Source organism: Heterocephalus glaber, unplaced genomic scaffold (genome assembly GCF_053883595.1).
Source record: "Heterocephalus glaber isolate CG9 unplaced genomic scaffold, H.glaber_assembly_v1.0 deba00000594, whole genome shotgun sequence".
NCBI classification, from domain to species: Eukaryota; Metazoa; Chordata; class Mammalia; order Rodentia; family Bathyergidae; genus Heterocephalus; species Heterocephalus glaber.
This window is the reverse complement of record NW_028258151.1, coordinates 33,458,328-33,474,181: the sequence shown is the minus strand read 5'-3', so window position 1 is coordinate 33,474,181 and position 15,854 is coordinate 33,458,328. Positions and strand designations below refer to the sequence as shown.

The following is a 15,854-nucleotide window of genomic DNA, read 5'->3' as shown; positions in this document are numbered from 1 at the left end:
TGTGCCTTTAATCCGGGTGAAGCAAAGGATGCAAGAACTAAGAAATTGCTGGACGTGACAGTACATGCCCATAGTCCCAGCACTCAGGAGGGTGAGGCAGAAGGGTCACCTCAAGTCCAAACCAAACTATACAAAAACAAAACAAAAAGACAAAATAAAATAAATAGACCCTTCTCATCCCCTCTAAGAAAGACACAGAGCCGGCAATTGATGCTGCATCTTTTTTTTTTTTTTTAATTTTGCCTTCTTAAAGCGAGAGCTGAGCAGGTGGGGGAAGGGGGTCTGGCAATTAAAAGGCCCAGCGTCTTGGGCAGCGGCAGAGGGAGGCCAGGCGAGGGGGTGGGTGGTGTCCCTCTGTCCCCGGCCGGGGAGCAGCTGCAAAGCCCGCACTAACTTCATAAAATATAAAACAGGTGAGGGGGGAGGTTGGAGGGAGATTTGTAAAATACAATATCTTAGGGGTTCGGCAATAATAAAAAATAAGGTTCATTATTTACAAACAATTTCTGCTCTTGGTCTGTACAGTGGGGCGCGGGGGCAGTGGTCCTGCGGTCGCTCCGAGGAGGGGACAGTGGCAGTGAGTGGTTTCGCTGAGGACGGATGGGTGTGGAGGGGAACAGTCCGAATGTCAGGGGGTGGGCGGGGTCCGGGTCCGAGCGCGAGAAGTCCTCTGTGGGTACCGGGGTGTCCTGTGTTCTGATCTCGGCGGCCTAGGAGAGCTGCAGGGTGGCGTTGGGGCCCAGGTCCCTGGGGAGAGAGCGAGGGTGAACGCGTCGCCGTCCCGGGGGTGGGGGGCTCGGGGAGCAGCGACGCCGGGAGGGCCCCCACCTGTCCTGCAGCCAGTCCTCGGGGTGGGAGAAGTTGGGGCTCGTACCGTTGCCCCCAATGCCCTCGGGCCAGGCCTCGCCCAGGTACTTGGTGGTCTCGTGGGTGCCGTCCAGGTGATCGTGCTGCTGGGGCTCCTGGGGCCGCTGCTCCCCCGGCCCCCCGGGCTGGATGTCCCAGCCTTCCGGGGGCTCCACGGGCAGCAGCGCGCCGCGGCCGTCCTCCCACGAGGGGGCGCCCTCGTCATAGAACAGCAGGCTCCGGGAGGGCACTGCGGAGGGACAGCGGGGTGACGGGGGCGCCCTGGGTGGACCCCGCCCCATCCACCGGCCACTTCCTGCCCCTGTGGTTAGGGACATGCGCTCTACAATCCTTCGGGCCTGGATGTGAACCCCAGCTCCTGGGCTGGTGACACACTTTGCTTTAACCTCTCTGAGCCTCAGTTTACTGAGATGGAAAATGGGGACATGGAGGCCAACCTCATTCGTGTAAATGCATAAAAGAGGCCAAGGGATCAAACCTGCTTAGTAAAACAGCTCAGAAAGTTAGTGCTTCCGAAGCAGAGGTCTTCAGCTTGGGGACCTGAGAGCTGTTTTTTTTTGCTTTTGTTCTCTTTTTGTATACTGGGGATCAAACCCAGGGCCTCGAACGTGCTAGGCAAGTGATCTACCACTGAGCCACACTCCCAGTCCTTTTTCTTTTTAATTTTATTTTGAGACAGGGTCTTGCTTCATTGCCCTGGCTAATCTCTACTGTGGGATCCTCCTGCCTCAGCCTCCCAAATGCTGGGCTGATGGGTGTGTTCCACCCTGCCTGGCTTGGGAATGAGGTTTTCTTTAGCTCTGCTTTGCAGAGCCGGTGATCAGGGTCCAGGCTACCAGGTAAGCTGTCCTTCCCTCACCCTTGCCCGCTGGCCCCTCAGTCCCAAACTCCCAGATCTGACAGTGAGAGGCGGCTCTGGAATTGTGCAAGGCCTGGGCTCAGCTCTGCAGGCCAGCAGCTCCAAATGTGACCTCCACCCTCAGGCTCGTCCTCCATGGCAGAGGGCGCTGCCCTCTCGGACTCAGCCCCTTGCCACCTCTCCCTGGGGGCTCGTCCCTGCTCCTGTCCCCACCATGGGCCCTCTTCTCTCTTGGCTTCTCGGGCCTTGGGGCCGCACAAGGGTGACTCTGAGGCCTCAAGTCCAGCTGGCAACCCTTCAAGGCCTTCTTGCTCTGGGTGTCACTCTGACCCCACTTCCTCTTCCCAGCATTCCTGAGCTTCCTCCTCTCGAGGCCGGGTCTTGCTGTCCTCCAGCCCCTTCCCTTCTCCCTTCTCCCCTCTTTCTGACCTCCATCTGTTTCCTCCTCTCCTACACCACCCAGATCCTGCTCCCGGGGAATGAGTTCCTCTGCCTCTGCCACTGAAGCTCACTACATTGCCTGGGCTGGGCCTAAACTTGGAATCCTCCTGCCTCAGCCTCCTGAGTGCTAGGATTATAGATGTCCACCACCACACCTGGGTAGGGATAGCAAATATCAGAACCCAGCCACCCTGTCCTCCACCCAGGGTAGACATCACCAAGCCTTAGTATCCTTTTAATGCGGTGATTCAGGCAGCCACCCCCCCCCTTATTAGAAACGCCCCCACTTGGGCCTCAGTTTCCCCATCTGCAGAATGAGGAGGGTCGAGGAGATGACGCCAACCCCAAATGCAGCCTTGGTCTGGGATCCGGCTTCCGCCCCGCAGGTGGGGGCGGGCTGGGGAGGACTCACGCTGACTGTGGGTGTAGATGCTGTCTGCGGCGGCCGGGTCTTCCTTCACAGTCTGGGGGCCGGAGGAGAACTCGGGCAGGCAGGGCATGAGGGAGCCCAGCACCAGCACGAAGCACAAGGCCGCCACCTGTCGGGAGAGCGAGCAGCTGAGGGCACGGAAGGGCTGCCCAACGCTCCGCCCCCAGGAGCCTCAGCTTGCCGGAAAAGCGGCTCCCGGAGCCGATACCCCGGGACCCGGGCTCCCCCAGATTCTCTGGAGCAGGTGGGGACTGCCCGGGCCACCCCAGCCGCAGTGGGGCGTTGCAAGAAAAAGAGGCGGTTGGCAGCGTGGCTGCGGCCTGTGTGGCCCTGACCTGTGGGGCTGAGGAGTCGCAATCGGAAGAAAAGGGTCGATGGCCTGGTCCCAAGCTTAGCAAGAGCCCAGGCACTGAGCACAAGGAGCCCCAAGCAAACCCTGTGTGTAAGCCAGGCCTGAGCCGGGCCACGCCCTGGGCTCCCCCCCCCCCCCGCAGTTCTGGGGATCCAGGGCCTTTGTATTGAGCTGTATCCCCAGCCCTTTTCATTTTGTGACAAGGTCTCTTAAGTAGCTAAGTTGCCTAGGCTGAGCTCAAAGTGGATATCCTCCTGTCTCAGCCTCCCAGAGAGCTGGGCTCACAGGTCTGCACCACCACACCCAGATTCCTTTGAGTTCTGGGGTTTTGCTCAGTCTTCTCCCCTCTGCTATCCATACTTCCCGCACCTCCCCAAGTCCTTCACTCCACAGGGGCTGCGCAGGTGGCTTCCCCAAGGGACTTGCCCCTGGCTAGGCTCACTGGTGTCACACACGCAGCCACACTGGGACAGTCGCATTGCACAAGGCTCTGGCAGGCCTGGTTTCCCTGGGTGACACACCCGTGACCTCACCACGCCCTTCGAGCCCTGCCCCCTGCCCTAGGCGGCGGGCCGAGGGAAGAGGGTGCCCTGTGCTGGCAGGGGCAGCGCCTACCATGAGGCAGGTCCCGGTCTGGGTGGCTGCCATTTTGTAAGGCCTGGAGATCTTGCTGCTGACCAGCGTCTGGAGCTTCTGCAGCTGCTGGAGCAGGTTCCTGAGGAGAGCACAGGGGTCACCGGCAGGCCGGACCAGGGGGCCCCTCCGCCTCCCAGGCCTCTCCCCGGGGGCTAGGCTGCTTCCGGCTTAGCCTGCACACCAGGAGCCTGGTTCAGTCGCCAGAGAAAATGTCACCTCCTGTGCCTGTGGCCTGGCCACCTGGGGCCCGGCTCTGAGGACGCCTGGGCCACCCTAGGGAACCTCAGGGGCACCCAGATGCAAGTGGGCAAGGCCAGACTTCTTTGTCTTTTATTCTTTTGGGGACCTTTTTGGTGGTACTGAGGATTGAACCCAGGACCTTAATACCGAGCTACATCGTCAGCCCCTTTTTATTTTCATTTTAAAATTTTGAGATAGGGTCTCGCTAAGTCACTTAAGTTGCCCAGGCTAGGCTTGAACTTGGCAATCCTCCTGCCTCAGCCTCCCCAAGTGCTGGAACTACAGGTGTGAGCCACCAGACCTGGCTGGCCTTCTTTTTCTTACCCTAGCCACAGACACATTGACCTTCCCTCCTTTGCACCCCACAGCACCTTAAACTGATAAGAAGGGAGTGTTTGGCACAGCACCTGCTACATTGATATGTCCTATAAACGACATCAGTTTTAGTATACAAGCTGGCGAATTGAGCACGGCAGCTACTGTTTGTGTTGATTTTATTGGTGTTTCTGCTGTGATCACAACATCCATAGCGCCTTGTTTACTTACGGATTTCCATGTCAATCTCCCTTGCTAATTGTGGCCTCTCTAAGCGTGTCCCACCCAGCGTGGACTTCTCCTCCACGCAGCCAGGCGGGTGCAGTTCCCAGAGTGAACAGCAGGTGGCGAAACAGCTCCTAGGACCCGGCCCTATTTCAGGTCAGGGGGGAGGCGAGCTGTGAAGGCTCTGCCCCCACACTGGCGGGGGCGGAGCTGGAATTCTCCTGACCAATCAGGGAGAAGCCAGGGTCGAAGGCAGAAGGGAAAGAGGAAAGTCTGGCGTTTGGGTCTTACTGTATACCAGGCTGTCAGCAAATACTTATTAAAGACCTGTGTAGGGTCACAGCTGGCCTCATCAAGAATTCAGAATAATAAGAAAAACTAGCATTTTATGAGTTGAGCATTCTTAAATGCCAAGCCCCACGCTGGACCCTTGAATTATTCTCTCATAGGATGCTCACATCGATTTTATGATTCCTGGATTTTTTTTTTTTTTTTTTTTTTTTGGTACCGGGGATCGAACTCGGGACCTTGTGCTTTCGAGGCAGGGCAGAACCACTGAGCTAAATCCCTGGCCCACATCGATTTTATGAGATAGTGCGCCTGTCATTTCCCTGCAGACAAAAAAAGAACAACAAAAACAGGTCCACCTGGGATCCGTTTACAGGGCACACCCTGTAATCCCAGCAACTTGAGAGGCTGAGGCAGGAGGATTGCAAGTTTGAGGCCTGCCCTGCACAACAGCCTGTCTCAAAAATTAACTGGGGATGGTGACGCACACCTGTAATCCTAGACTCAGGAGGCTGGAGGCTGAAGCAGGAGGATCGCTGCGAATTCGAGGCCAGCCTGGGCCACACAGTGAGTTCAAGACTAGCCTGAACTACATACCAAGACCCTCAAAAAACAAAAGGAAATGAAACAAAAGGGCTGAGGATGTGGCTCAGTGTGAAGGCACTGAAGGAATTTGTTGCCAGTATGGCAACAAATAAAACAAAACCTAGATTTCTGGGCTCTACTGGTGGAGTTTCTGATTCAGTGCACCTAGCTTAGAGTTTGCGAATGAACATTTCTTTTGGTTCTGAGCATCAAACTTGGGACCTTGCGCTTGTGAGGCAGCAGGCGCCAGAACCACCGAGCTAAACCCCCAGCCTGCGAATCAACATTTCTTTCTCTCTTTCTTTCCTGTCTCTTTTTCTTTCCTCTTTCTGTTTTCAGACAGGGTCCTGCTGTGTAGCCCAGGCTGGCCTTGAACTCCTGATTGTCCTGCCTCAGCTTCTGCTGGGATGACAGCATGCGCTGCACACCCGGTGGGAATCTGCATCTCCGACAAGTCAAGTCACGGGGAATGCTGTTTGGGGTGACACCTGGAGGACTCTCGGGCTGTCCCGCCTGCCTTTCACGCCTCACCGGCCCGGCCCGGCAGCTGTGTAGACATCTACGTGTTGCTGAGGAGGCCTGGGAGATGGGGTGGGGTGGGACTTGAGCAGCCCTCGCTCAGGTTCTAGTTGGCGGGTCCAGGAACTCTCCTTTCTCCTGCTATCGGAGGCTGCAGGGCCCCACCTGTTGGCGTTCTCCAGGGTCTCCACCTTCTTCCATAGCTCGTTGTTCTCTGATGTAAATGTCTCCACCCTGGAGAGGCCAAGCAGGTGTGGGCTTAGGGCACCCCCAGGCTCACCCCAGCCCATGGCCCTGCCCGCTCCCTGGTTTCTGGCACCGCCTGACTCTGGTGGTCGGTGAGAGAGGAGGGACAGGATGGCAGGCCATGCCCCAGGACCTTACTTCTTTTCCAGGCATTCCACGTATTCCTTCTTCTTACGACGACTCTCCTGGGCTGAGATCTAGAGGGGGCCCCCGAAATAGTTACCACCACATCTCTATTCCTGAGGGTCTGATTCTGGGGCGGGCATCACTAAGACAGCCCAGGCCGCACCCACCACCCTCCAGGGTGGGTCCAGGCACTGCAGGGCCTTTACCTTGTTCTTGATTTTCCTTCGCACCCTCTTGAGGGCCTTCTCCTCCGCCTTGCTGAGGGGCAGCTTGGTGGGGATGGGGTAGCCCTCGGCAATCAGGGTGCGCTTCTCCTCCTCGGTCAGGAGCAGTGGGCCTGATGTCCCCTGTAATTTCTGCAAGGAGCAGGACATGGGAGTTAGGCACCGGGCAGCCCTAGGTTCAAAGTCAAGGGTTGTTATGTGCTGTCTGTATGCACAACCCCCTGGGCCTCAGTTTCCCCTTCAGAAAAAATGGGTGGATCTGAGTTCCATCCAGTGACTGTGGCAAGTCCAGGTCAGGGTGCTGGGAGCCAGCAGGATCCTCTCCCTGGGGCTACGCTCTGGAGAAGTGTGGGCTTTGGGGGCTTCCTGGGTTGCCTCTCTCTGCCTCAGTTTCCTGGTCACCATGAGGCAGGGTTAGAAGACACTGCCAGATTTGGCCAAAGTTCAGTCTCTGAATTCTCATGAGGTGGGGATCAGACTTGGGGCGCCCTGACCATCCCCACCTGTCATGGACTAGGGGGATTGACTCAGTTTCCCTCTTCTGGGGCCAGCCCACCACCAGCTCCTTACGTGTGGGGCAGTGAGGAGTGGGGAGGTGGAGATGGCATTGGAAGAGCGGGCCATGGGCCGGACAGGGCTGGAGGGGGGCAGCGAGCGGGGACTCTGGGAGCCGTCACTGTCGCTGCCTTGGCTGCTGGGAGGCGTCGGCGGCATCTGTACCAGGTCCTCTGGGAAGAGAGGGACTGGGTGAGCAGGGCAGCACGTTAGGGCAGAGCTGAGGCATCAGGCATTCAGCTTAGCATGGCTGCAGTGGTGACATTGGAAGCCCCTCTGCGACACACGACAGCACTGGGGCCCAGCTCCCTGCAGCCTGCACCTTGGTTGGGGACCACAGAGGCCGGGTCTGCCCCCATCCCTGCCTTCAAAGATTCTGGTGTTTGTTCTGCTTCTGCCTTTTGTTTTTGGAGACAGGTTACCACTACGTAGCCCAGACTGGCCTCAAACCCACGATCCTTGCGGCTCAGCTTCCTGAGTGCAGGGATGGATGCTGGGATTACAGGTGTGTGTCACCACACCTGGCTTGAAGATTTGGGCTCGTTAAGCATCACCTCTGCAAACCCAGGTGACTAGGGTCTCAAACCAGCCCTGTTGCCGGAGGGGGGGTGTCCAATTGAGCGAGCAGTCTTCTCCCCCTTCTGTCTTGCACCCCAAAATGTTTAGCCGTAACCACCCAGGGTTTCATTTCCAATTTCAGGGCAGGAAGCAGGGACTGCAATTTCAGAAGAGCAGAGGGGCCTGGCCTCCTCCTCCACACTGTCCCCCCTGCTGTCCCCTCTGTAGCCTTGGTGCCAGGAAGGGTGACAGTCTGAGAGCTCGTGGGGCAGCACAGAGCACCAGGTGCCCCAGCTCCACACGGGGCAGGGCTGGCCTCATCCTTCTGGGCTTGGCACAAGGCAGGCTCTTGGCCCCTCTCCCTCCCTTTGACACTTATTTGCCTCTTCTAGGTGCCCCACTGCAAAGAGCACTGGACTCAGAATCAGGGAGGCCCGAGGCCGAGCCCTGGCCATGGCACCTCCCAGCTGTGTGAGCCCGGCTATGTTTACGTGACCTCTCCCGGCCTCCCCTCCTTAACTGTTGAATGGGGACAGAAGGGTTCTCCTCAGAGCCATGAGAACGTGATGAGCTGCTGTCTGTGAGATGCTGTAGGAACAAAGGGCGCCCTACAAGTAAGGGTCTAACACAGCCCCTTCTCACATCTGTCTTCTCTCCAAGGCCCTGAGGGTGAAACTGGCCTTACTCACCTTTCTAGACCTTGTGGACCTCGTTCAGGGCCTGATGCACAGTAGATTCTTAATCAGTGTTTGATAAATTAATGAGGCAGGACTGGAAAGATTCTGCTACCTTTTGTTGTCTGGCCAATACCAAGAAGCTCTCTGTGTCCCCTTCTTCCTTGGCTGGCCTGGGGATGAGCTCCCTGGACTGAGAACTCACCATCAGCACACCCATGTCACTGCTGGGTCTCTGGTAGTTTGTCTGTGACCCTGTGATCTACTTGGATATAAGGACTGTCTTTTCTCTGCTTCCCTAGTGCCTGGGACTGGGAGATGCTGCCTAGTGGACTAGGATGGATGGATGGATGGATGGATGGATGGGCAGTGGGATGGTGGGATAGGTTGTTGGGTGGATGGATGGATGGATGGATGGTTTGACAGATGGCTGAAAAGATGGGATGGCTGGGTGGTTGGAGGGGAAATGGGATGGCTGGATGGAAGGTTGGATGGATAAGTGGGTGGATGGGTAGATGAATGGATGGTGGGATGGTTGGATGGTTTAATGAACAGGCGGATGCATGGCTGGACAAATGGTAGGGTGGATGGGGAAATGGATGAATAGATGGGTGGATTGTTGGGTAGATGGAGGGGAATTGGGATGGCTGGATTGACAGCTGGATGGATGGATGGATGGATGGATGGGTAGGTAGAGGGATGGACAGTGGGATGGCTGGATGGATAGTTGGATGGATGGGTAGATGGATGAGTAGATGGATGGATGGTTGGATAGATGGGTAGTGGGATATTTAGATAGGTGGTTGGATGAATGGACAATGGGTGGCTATAGCATGGGCTTCAGTTAGTGACCTGACTGAAGGAGGATTAGCAAGGAGGGTGAAAGGGTGTTGATATAATGATGGAAGTCATAGACTGAGTAAGGGGGAACTGGAAGAGTGAGAATGGATGATGAATAGGGAGGGTCAGGACAGGATACTCAGGGGAGAATTGGGGAGTTTCAGGAATGGAGTCCCGGGGTAAACCAAGGGCGGAAGATGCTGTCTGCCCAATGCTCGAGGGGAGAAGAGCCTTTCCCCAGACACACTCACCTGGTGTCACTTTGAGGAACTGGCTCACCTCCTGGGGCTCTGCTTTGATCACTGGCCGCGGAGTCATCTCCCCTGGAGCCTGAGGAAGGACAGGTCCAAGTTTGTCAGCTGTCCCCAGCATGGTCTCTGCCCTCCCACCCTCCCCACTTTCCTCCCTGAGGCTGAGTATCTGCCCTACAGTCAAGGGAGTGGCCGGGCTTGGGGTTCTGGACACAGCCCAGAGGGGACAGAGGCAAGCTCTCATGCCACACCTGAGAGGACAGAACATGACCAAACAGTGTAGCTCAGGCTTTGAGCTCAGAGCAGGAGGGCTTCCTGTGGCCTCCTAGGCCAGGCCACCTCCATGGTGGAGGCTGACCCCATGCTGTGAAGGTCACTTAGACCTTGGTATGTGGGTTGCCGTGAGGACCAGGGGTAATGTCTGGCTGCTATGGTTTAGCTCGAAAGCTTCCCCCAGAATCTCATGTGTTCAGAGGTGGGCTTGCGCCGCACTCGTCAGTAGATCCACCCACTGATGAGTCCATTGCTGACCTGCTGTTTGGAGGTGGGGCCTGGTCGGAAGAGGTAGGTCATGGGGGCATGGCCGGAAGAGTGACTGCCTGTGCCCGGCTCCTCCTTTCTGCTTCTGTTTCCCTGGCTGCCATGAGGTGAGCAGCTTTCCTCTGTCACACGCTTCCACCACACTGTTTCTGCCTTGAGTTGGGCAACCATGGACTGAACCCTCTGAAACCTCTACTCTCTTCAGTTGCGGGTGTTGGATATTTTCTCCCAGTGATGGAAAAGTGACAAATACATTGGTACCCTGAAGCTGTCCACTGCCTGGGGACACAGCATAGAACAGCACAGAAGGAGGAATTCTGCAGCTGCGGCTCAGTCCCACAGAAGAAGTAAGAGTAGAATCCAGAAAAAGGACTTGGAAGCAGTGAGAGCCTCTGATGGGTTTTAGGCAAGGGGTGGATGGAATCAGATTTACATGTTTAATAAATACAAGCATTTCTCGGGCCGGGGATTTAGCTCAGTGGTTCTGGCACCTGCTGTGCAAGTGCAAGGTTCCGAGATCAATCCCTGGTACCAAAAAAAACCCAAACAAAAACCCCATGCATTTCTATTTATTTATATTCAACTTGTTCAGGAACCCACGTGGTTTCACACACGTGACACTGACATGCATGTATGTGGTGGTCTCTTAGAGGAAGGTGTAGTTTGGGGGGCCATCTCTCTCTGCTGGATCTGCAGCCAGCACAGACGTTGTCATGCTATGGGTGGGACACAGAATCCTGAATACAGGAAGTTGAGGCTAGTCTTGAACTCACTGCCATTGCCCTGCCTCAGCCTCCCAAGTGCTGGGATTAAAGGTATGTGCCACCACGCAGGAGTCTGGGAAGTAACCTGGGTGTCTCCATCGGAGACCTTGGTCAGGGCCAACCCTGGCCCTTCATTTTGCATGCAGGGAGGACCTTGGCCCACTGTGAAGGTGCTATGGGACATGCTATTGCAGCATAGCCAAGGGGGAGGCAGAGGCCTGCTCTGGGGCTTCTGACCCTCAGTTCTGGGGACCGTGGCATCCTCCTGTCCACCCTGTCCCACAGACCTGAGGGCTGCTCCCTCCCTTACCCCGGCAGGGTCCCCAGGCTCACCTGGTGGGGGATGGGCAGCCTGGACAGGGGGCTGAGGCTCAGCAGGGGAGCGGCGGCCATGGCGGCGGTGGCGGTGGCCATGGCTGAGGAGGCAGCCAGTGGGTCCACGGGCAGCTCCGGGCTCTGCTCCTGCTTCACCATGATGGAGCAGAGTTTGTGTCCCAGCGCCCACGCTCCGTGCTCCACGTCTGGGGGAAGTGGCAGGACTCAGCTTAGGGGACTCCCAGCGCCTCCTGCCCGCAGGTGCTGCCTGGGCTGCGCCCATAGAGAGGCTGGGGTGCAGGGGAGGGAGGGACAGGTGGGCACCCTTGGGAGGTGACAGCGAGGGGTAGAAGAGGCCAGGGCATCTTCTGCATCAGGACACAGGGGCTGGATCCCTCCTCACTGGCTGGGTGACCTTAGGCAAGTTGCTTACCCTCTCTGAGCCTGGGCTTCCTAATCTTTCAAATGAGGAAAGAAACAGACATATCTAATTGGGAGGTGGGGAGGACTAAATAATGAATGAACAGAAACCACAAACCACTCAACCCAGCCTTGGAAGATGGGCCAGAGCTGTGATTTATCCAAAGGTGTTAAGAGGCTGCAGGTGGGGTTTTTTTGTTTGTCTGTTTGTTTTTCCAGTTAGTACTGGGGCTTGAACTCAGGACCTTTACACTGTAGTCCAGGCTATCCTTGAACTCATGGTGATTCTCCTGCTTCAGCCTTCCGAGTGCTGGGATTACAGATGTGAGCCACCACGCCTGGCTGAATTAGTAATTTTTTGAAAGATTGGTTTGCAGGAGATGAGGGAATGGGTGGCTCTGGTAGGATGGGGGCAGGGAGCCCCATGGGAGGTGCTGAAATAAATCACCCAGGTGCGAGAGGCTGAGGCAGGAAAAGGCAGTGGGAATGGAGGGGAAGAGTCAGGAGGGAGATTCCACAGCATTGGGGACAGGGGTCGGGGTCAGAGATGCTGGGACTCTCCACGGTGGAGCCCACCTCCTGGCCCCTAGGACTCCTCTGCGGGCATTGCCCCTTCCAGAAGGGTACGGCCCTCACCCCAGGCAGCCCTTTTCGGGCAGAGGAAGGGCCAAAGGGGAATGTGGGGCTGCTGTGGGTGGGAGAGGGGCCTCTGGTTCCCAGGCCAGGGCCGCCCTGCTAGGAGCCCCAGTGCCCCAGCGCCTGGCCACGGGAACACCCACCATCTTCCTAAATTACAGGGTGGGCCACTTGCAGGCCACCTCCATGAAGGCCCAGAGACAAATTGCTTTAAAAATAGACTTGGGAGCTGGGCATGGTGGCGGACGCCTATAATCCCAGCACACAAGAGGCTGAGGCAGGAGGAGCACCGCAAGTTTGAGGCCAGTCTGGGGTCCATGGTGAGCCAGTCCCTGCCTCAAGAAACATAGACATTGGGCTGGGGATTTAGTTCAGTGGTTTTGATGCCTGCTGCGTAAGCGCAAAGACCCAAGTTCAATCCCCAGTACCCAAAAGAAAGACACATAGACATGGGGTGGCAGAGGAGTGGCTGGGCTGGCCCAGCAGAGGTGAGCGGAGACCCTGCCATGGAAGGGGGCCTCACATCCTGCCCTTCCCCAGGCTGGGGTGCAAGGCCACATGGAGTCCACCTGCTGTCCTGATGGGGTGCAGAGGCTGGTCTGGTCTCCAAGCCTATCAGCTTCCTTCCTCCTCCCTGACTCTCCAGGGCCCGAGGTGAGGCTGCCTCCCTCTGAGAGATCGGCCTATTAGCAAACCCAGGGCCGCAGCCCCCGCAGGCAGGGGAGTACGAAGCTGTCCACATTGGAGCCGCCCGTGGTATTAACAGGACTTCCGTACACAAGGAAAATAGGTTAATTATTGATATGTACGCATCACGTGCGGAGTGCCGAGCTGGGGACTTTGTGAATGGGCATATTTAATCCTGTCTGGAGCTTTCAAGGTATATTTTCAAATTTTATAACTGAAGAAACAGAGGTCCAGAGAGCTTAAGAAACTTACTCATATCACCCAGCAGCCAGTGCAGGTACCCGGATGAAGCACACCCAGGATTGTTAGGTTCCTAACCCAGGAGCCCTTGCTGCCTCTGCTAGAGTATGGGGGTGGATGAGGCTTAGAGATGGGAGCTGCCTCTTACACCTCCATTCTTCTCCTTTGTGTGTGTGTGTGTGCATGTGTATGATACTGAACCCAGACCCTTTGCACTAATACATCTCTAGCCCTATTTATTTATTTATTAAGACAGGTTCTCAACGATGTAGTTCAGGCTGGCCTTGGACTCACTGGCTGGTCTTGAACTCATGGCAATTCTCCTGCCTTAGCCTCCCAAGTGCTGGGATTTACAGGTGTGCACTATCATGCCCAGCTTATTATTTATTTTTAGAATTTTTGAGCCAGGGTTTTGCTAGATTGCTTAGGTGGGACTCGAATTTGAGGTCCTCCTGCCTCGGCCTCCCGAGTGCTGGGATTACAGGGAGCCACACCCCGAGAGGGTTGCTGGGTGGTTCCTCCTTGGGTCTCAGGTTCTTTCTGGCCTGGGCCATCCTGGGGTGCTGCCACCTCTCACCTTCTGTGGTGTCCTCCATCTTGATGGGCACCAGCGGGCTCTGGGGCGCTGAGTCCCCACTCAGTGAGTAGCTGTGCTCTGCCTGGATGGCTGGCGCTGGGGGGTCCAGCTCCATGTCCAGCAGGGGACTCTTCTCATCCAGCGCTGGGTCATCGAAGAAGCTGCTGAACAGGTCATTGGAGAAGTCATCCATGTTCTCCACGAAGTGGTCCAGGTGCTCCGGGAAGTGCTGCAGGGGGAGAGGCGGAGACAGGCTCAGCGTGGCCACCTCCCCGGCCTGCTCCCCCATGTCATCTTCGCCTACCTCCCACCAGCACCAACTCTTATCTGGCTTTGAACTCACTCCGTAGCCCAGGCTGGTCTCAAACTTCTGGCAATCCTCCTGCCTCAACCTCCTGAGCACAGGGATTACGGGTGTGCACCACCATGCTCGGCTTCCAAGTTGTTATGCTATGAGTTCTGATCCTGGCCTGGACACTTCTAGCTATGACTCAGGCAAACTGGGTGGTGATTCATGAATGGGTTATGAAATCAATGTAGTGGGTCACCGCCAGAAATTTTTTTGGTACCGGGGATCGAACTCGGGTCCTTGTCCTTGCGCAGCAGGTGATGAAACCAACTGAGCTAAATCCTCAGCCCACAGCCAGAATTTTTTTGGTTAGTTTGTTTGTTTTTTGGTACCGGGGATCGAACTCGGGACCTTGTGCTTGCAAGGCAGGCACTGGAACCCCTAAGCTAAATCCCCAGCCCTGCCAGAATTTTTTAAAATATATTTTTAAAATTTTTACTTGACACACACTAATTATCCATATTTATGGGGTACAGTGTGATACGTCGATACATGGACATGAGTGTAATGACTAGGTTGGGGAAATCGGCATAGCCGTCACAGTTATCATTTCTTTGTATTAGAAAGATTGAAAATCCTGTGTACTAGTTATGTTGAAATAGACAATTGCTCGGGAGGCTGAGGCAGGAGGACTGCTGCAGGTTTGAGGCCTGAGGTCCATAGTGAGTTCAAGGCCAGCCTGACTCAAAAAACCCTGTCTCAAAAAATCTGATAAAATCTTGGTTTCTGTGATCTTGAGAAAGTTAATTAAACTCTGTTTCATTTCACTCTCTGTACTGTGGGGCCAGTAATAGTTCCTACTTGCTAAGACTGTTGCAAGGATTTGACTAATTAATACAGGTAAAGCACCAGCAGAGTCTCTGGCATAGTAATTGCTCAACAAATGTCAATAAACAAATGCTAATGAAGCATTCTGGGAGCTGAAACACAGTAGGTGCTTATAAGCTATTTTTTTTTTCTCTTTAAAGAATTATAGCTTGGCTGGGTGTGGGGATCCAGTAATCCAAGGTACTCAGGAGGCTGAGGCAGGAGGATTGAAAGTTTGAGGCCAGCCTGGGCCACTTAGCAAGATTGTGTCTTAAAGTAAAATGGAAAAGAAAAAAGAGAGGAGGGCTGGGGAAGTAGCTCAGTGGTGAGCACTTGCTTATATGAGAGAGGACCTGTAGTGGAAAAAAAGTCCCCAGTAGTGGGAAAAAAAATTAAAAACGTCAATATGGTCTGTTCATTTTTTACTGAAGATTGCATTTGCTCATAGGCTGGAAGAGAGGGGTAAGGTTGCTTCAGGGACGGGATTCCCACCTGGTGCACAGTTAGGGCTGGCTTTACAGGACTGGCTCAAGGTCCAGAGTCTGGTTCTGTTTGCTTGTTTTTTGTTTTGTTTTGAGATAGTGTCTTGCTATGTAGTTCAGGCTGGCCTTGAACTCCCAGCCATCCTCCTGCCTCAGCCTCCCGAGCGCTGGGATTACAGGCATGCACCACCATGCCCAGCTTAGCTATTGTTAATTATGATCATCATAAAATCCACAGTTTACAGCCAGTGCCTGATGAGAAGATTCAGACAGAGGTGAGTTCAGAAACCCAGTGTTAGGTCCCTCTCCACTCCCCTCTTCCCGGGAGTGGGGGCAGAGTTGTCCTCCTCCATTTCTGCATTGTCCTGAGCACCTCTTGATTCCATCTTCACAGTTACCTGGCAGTGCGACAAGAAAGCACACTCTGTACTCGACAGGGAAACTGAGGCCTGAGGAACCCAGGAGAGCAGGGAAGTGTCCACAGTCACAGCCAGTGCTTCCCTGAGTGCCTCACACCTTCCCCTCTGGGATCAGTTTGCCAGACTGAGTCCCTGAGGCTGGGTCTGTGGTTTTTTCACCAGCTCATTAAATTCAGACAGGACCAGCCCAGCGTGGTGGTGCACGCCTGGAATCCCAGCACTCTGAGGCAGAGGCAGAAGGGTGGCTGCCAGTTTCAGGCCTGCCTGGGCTACACAGTGAGTTCAAGGCCAGCCTGGACTGCATAGTAAGACCCTGTCTCAAAAAACTAAACTAAACCAAAAACCAAAAAGAAACAACAAAATCAACACAGGGAAGGGACTGGATCT

The 15,854-nt window shown here is 55.3% G+C and overlaps 1 protein-coding gene across 4 annotated transcripts in view; it reads right to left on the bottom strand.

Moving 5' to 3' along the window:
- Positions 1 to 207: 207 nt before the first annotated feature.
- Creb3l1 (cAMP responsive element binding protein 3 like 1) overlaps positions 208 to 15,854 on the bottom strand; it is a 31,317-nt gene continuing 15,670 nt past the window's right edge. For 2 of the 4 annotated variants that reach the window (XM_021264247.2, XM_087205702.1), the window contains exons 2-12: positions 13,411 to 13,639; positions 10,869 to 11,056; positions 9,232 to 9,310; positions 6,924 to 7,081; positions 6,336 to 6,485; positions 6,142 to 6,200; positions 5,923 to 5,991; positions 3,565 to 3,664; positions 2,580 to 2,706; positions 875 to 1,096; positions 627 to 747 (exon numbers count right to left, since the gene is read on the bottom strand). In XM_021264247.2, the coding sequence (XP_021119906.1) occupies positions 629 to 747; positions 875 to 1,096; positions 2,580 to 2,706; positions 3,565 to 3,664; positions 5,923 to 5,991; positions 6,142 to 6,200; positions 6,336 to 6,485; positions 6,924 to 7,081; positions 9,232 to 9,310; positions 10,869 to 11,056; positions 13,411 to 13,639 (1,500 nt within the window). In that variant the 3' untranslated portion in view covers positions 627 to 628. Of the gene's footprint in view, positions 748 to 828; positions 1,097 to 2,579; positions 2,707 to 3,564; positions 3,665 to 5,922; positions 5,992 to 6,141; positions 6,201 to 6,335; positions 6,486 to 6,923; positions 7,082 to 9,231; positions 9,311 to 10,868; positions 11,057 to 13,410; positions 13,640 to 15,058; positions 15,233 to 15,854 lie in introns of those variants that run through there. The other 2 variants (XM_087205703.1, XM_004851932.4) reach the window with 2 other exon arrangements.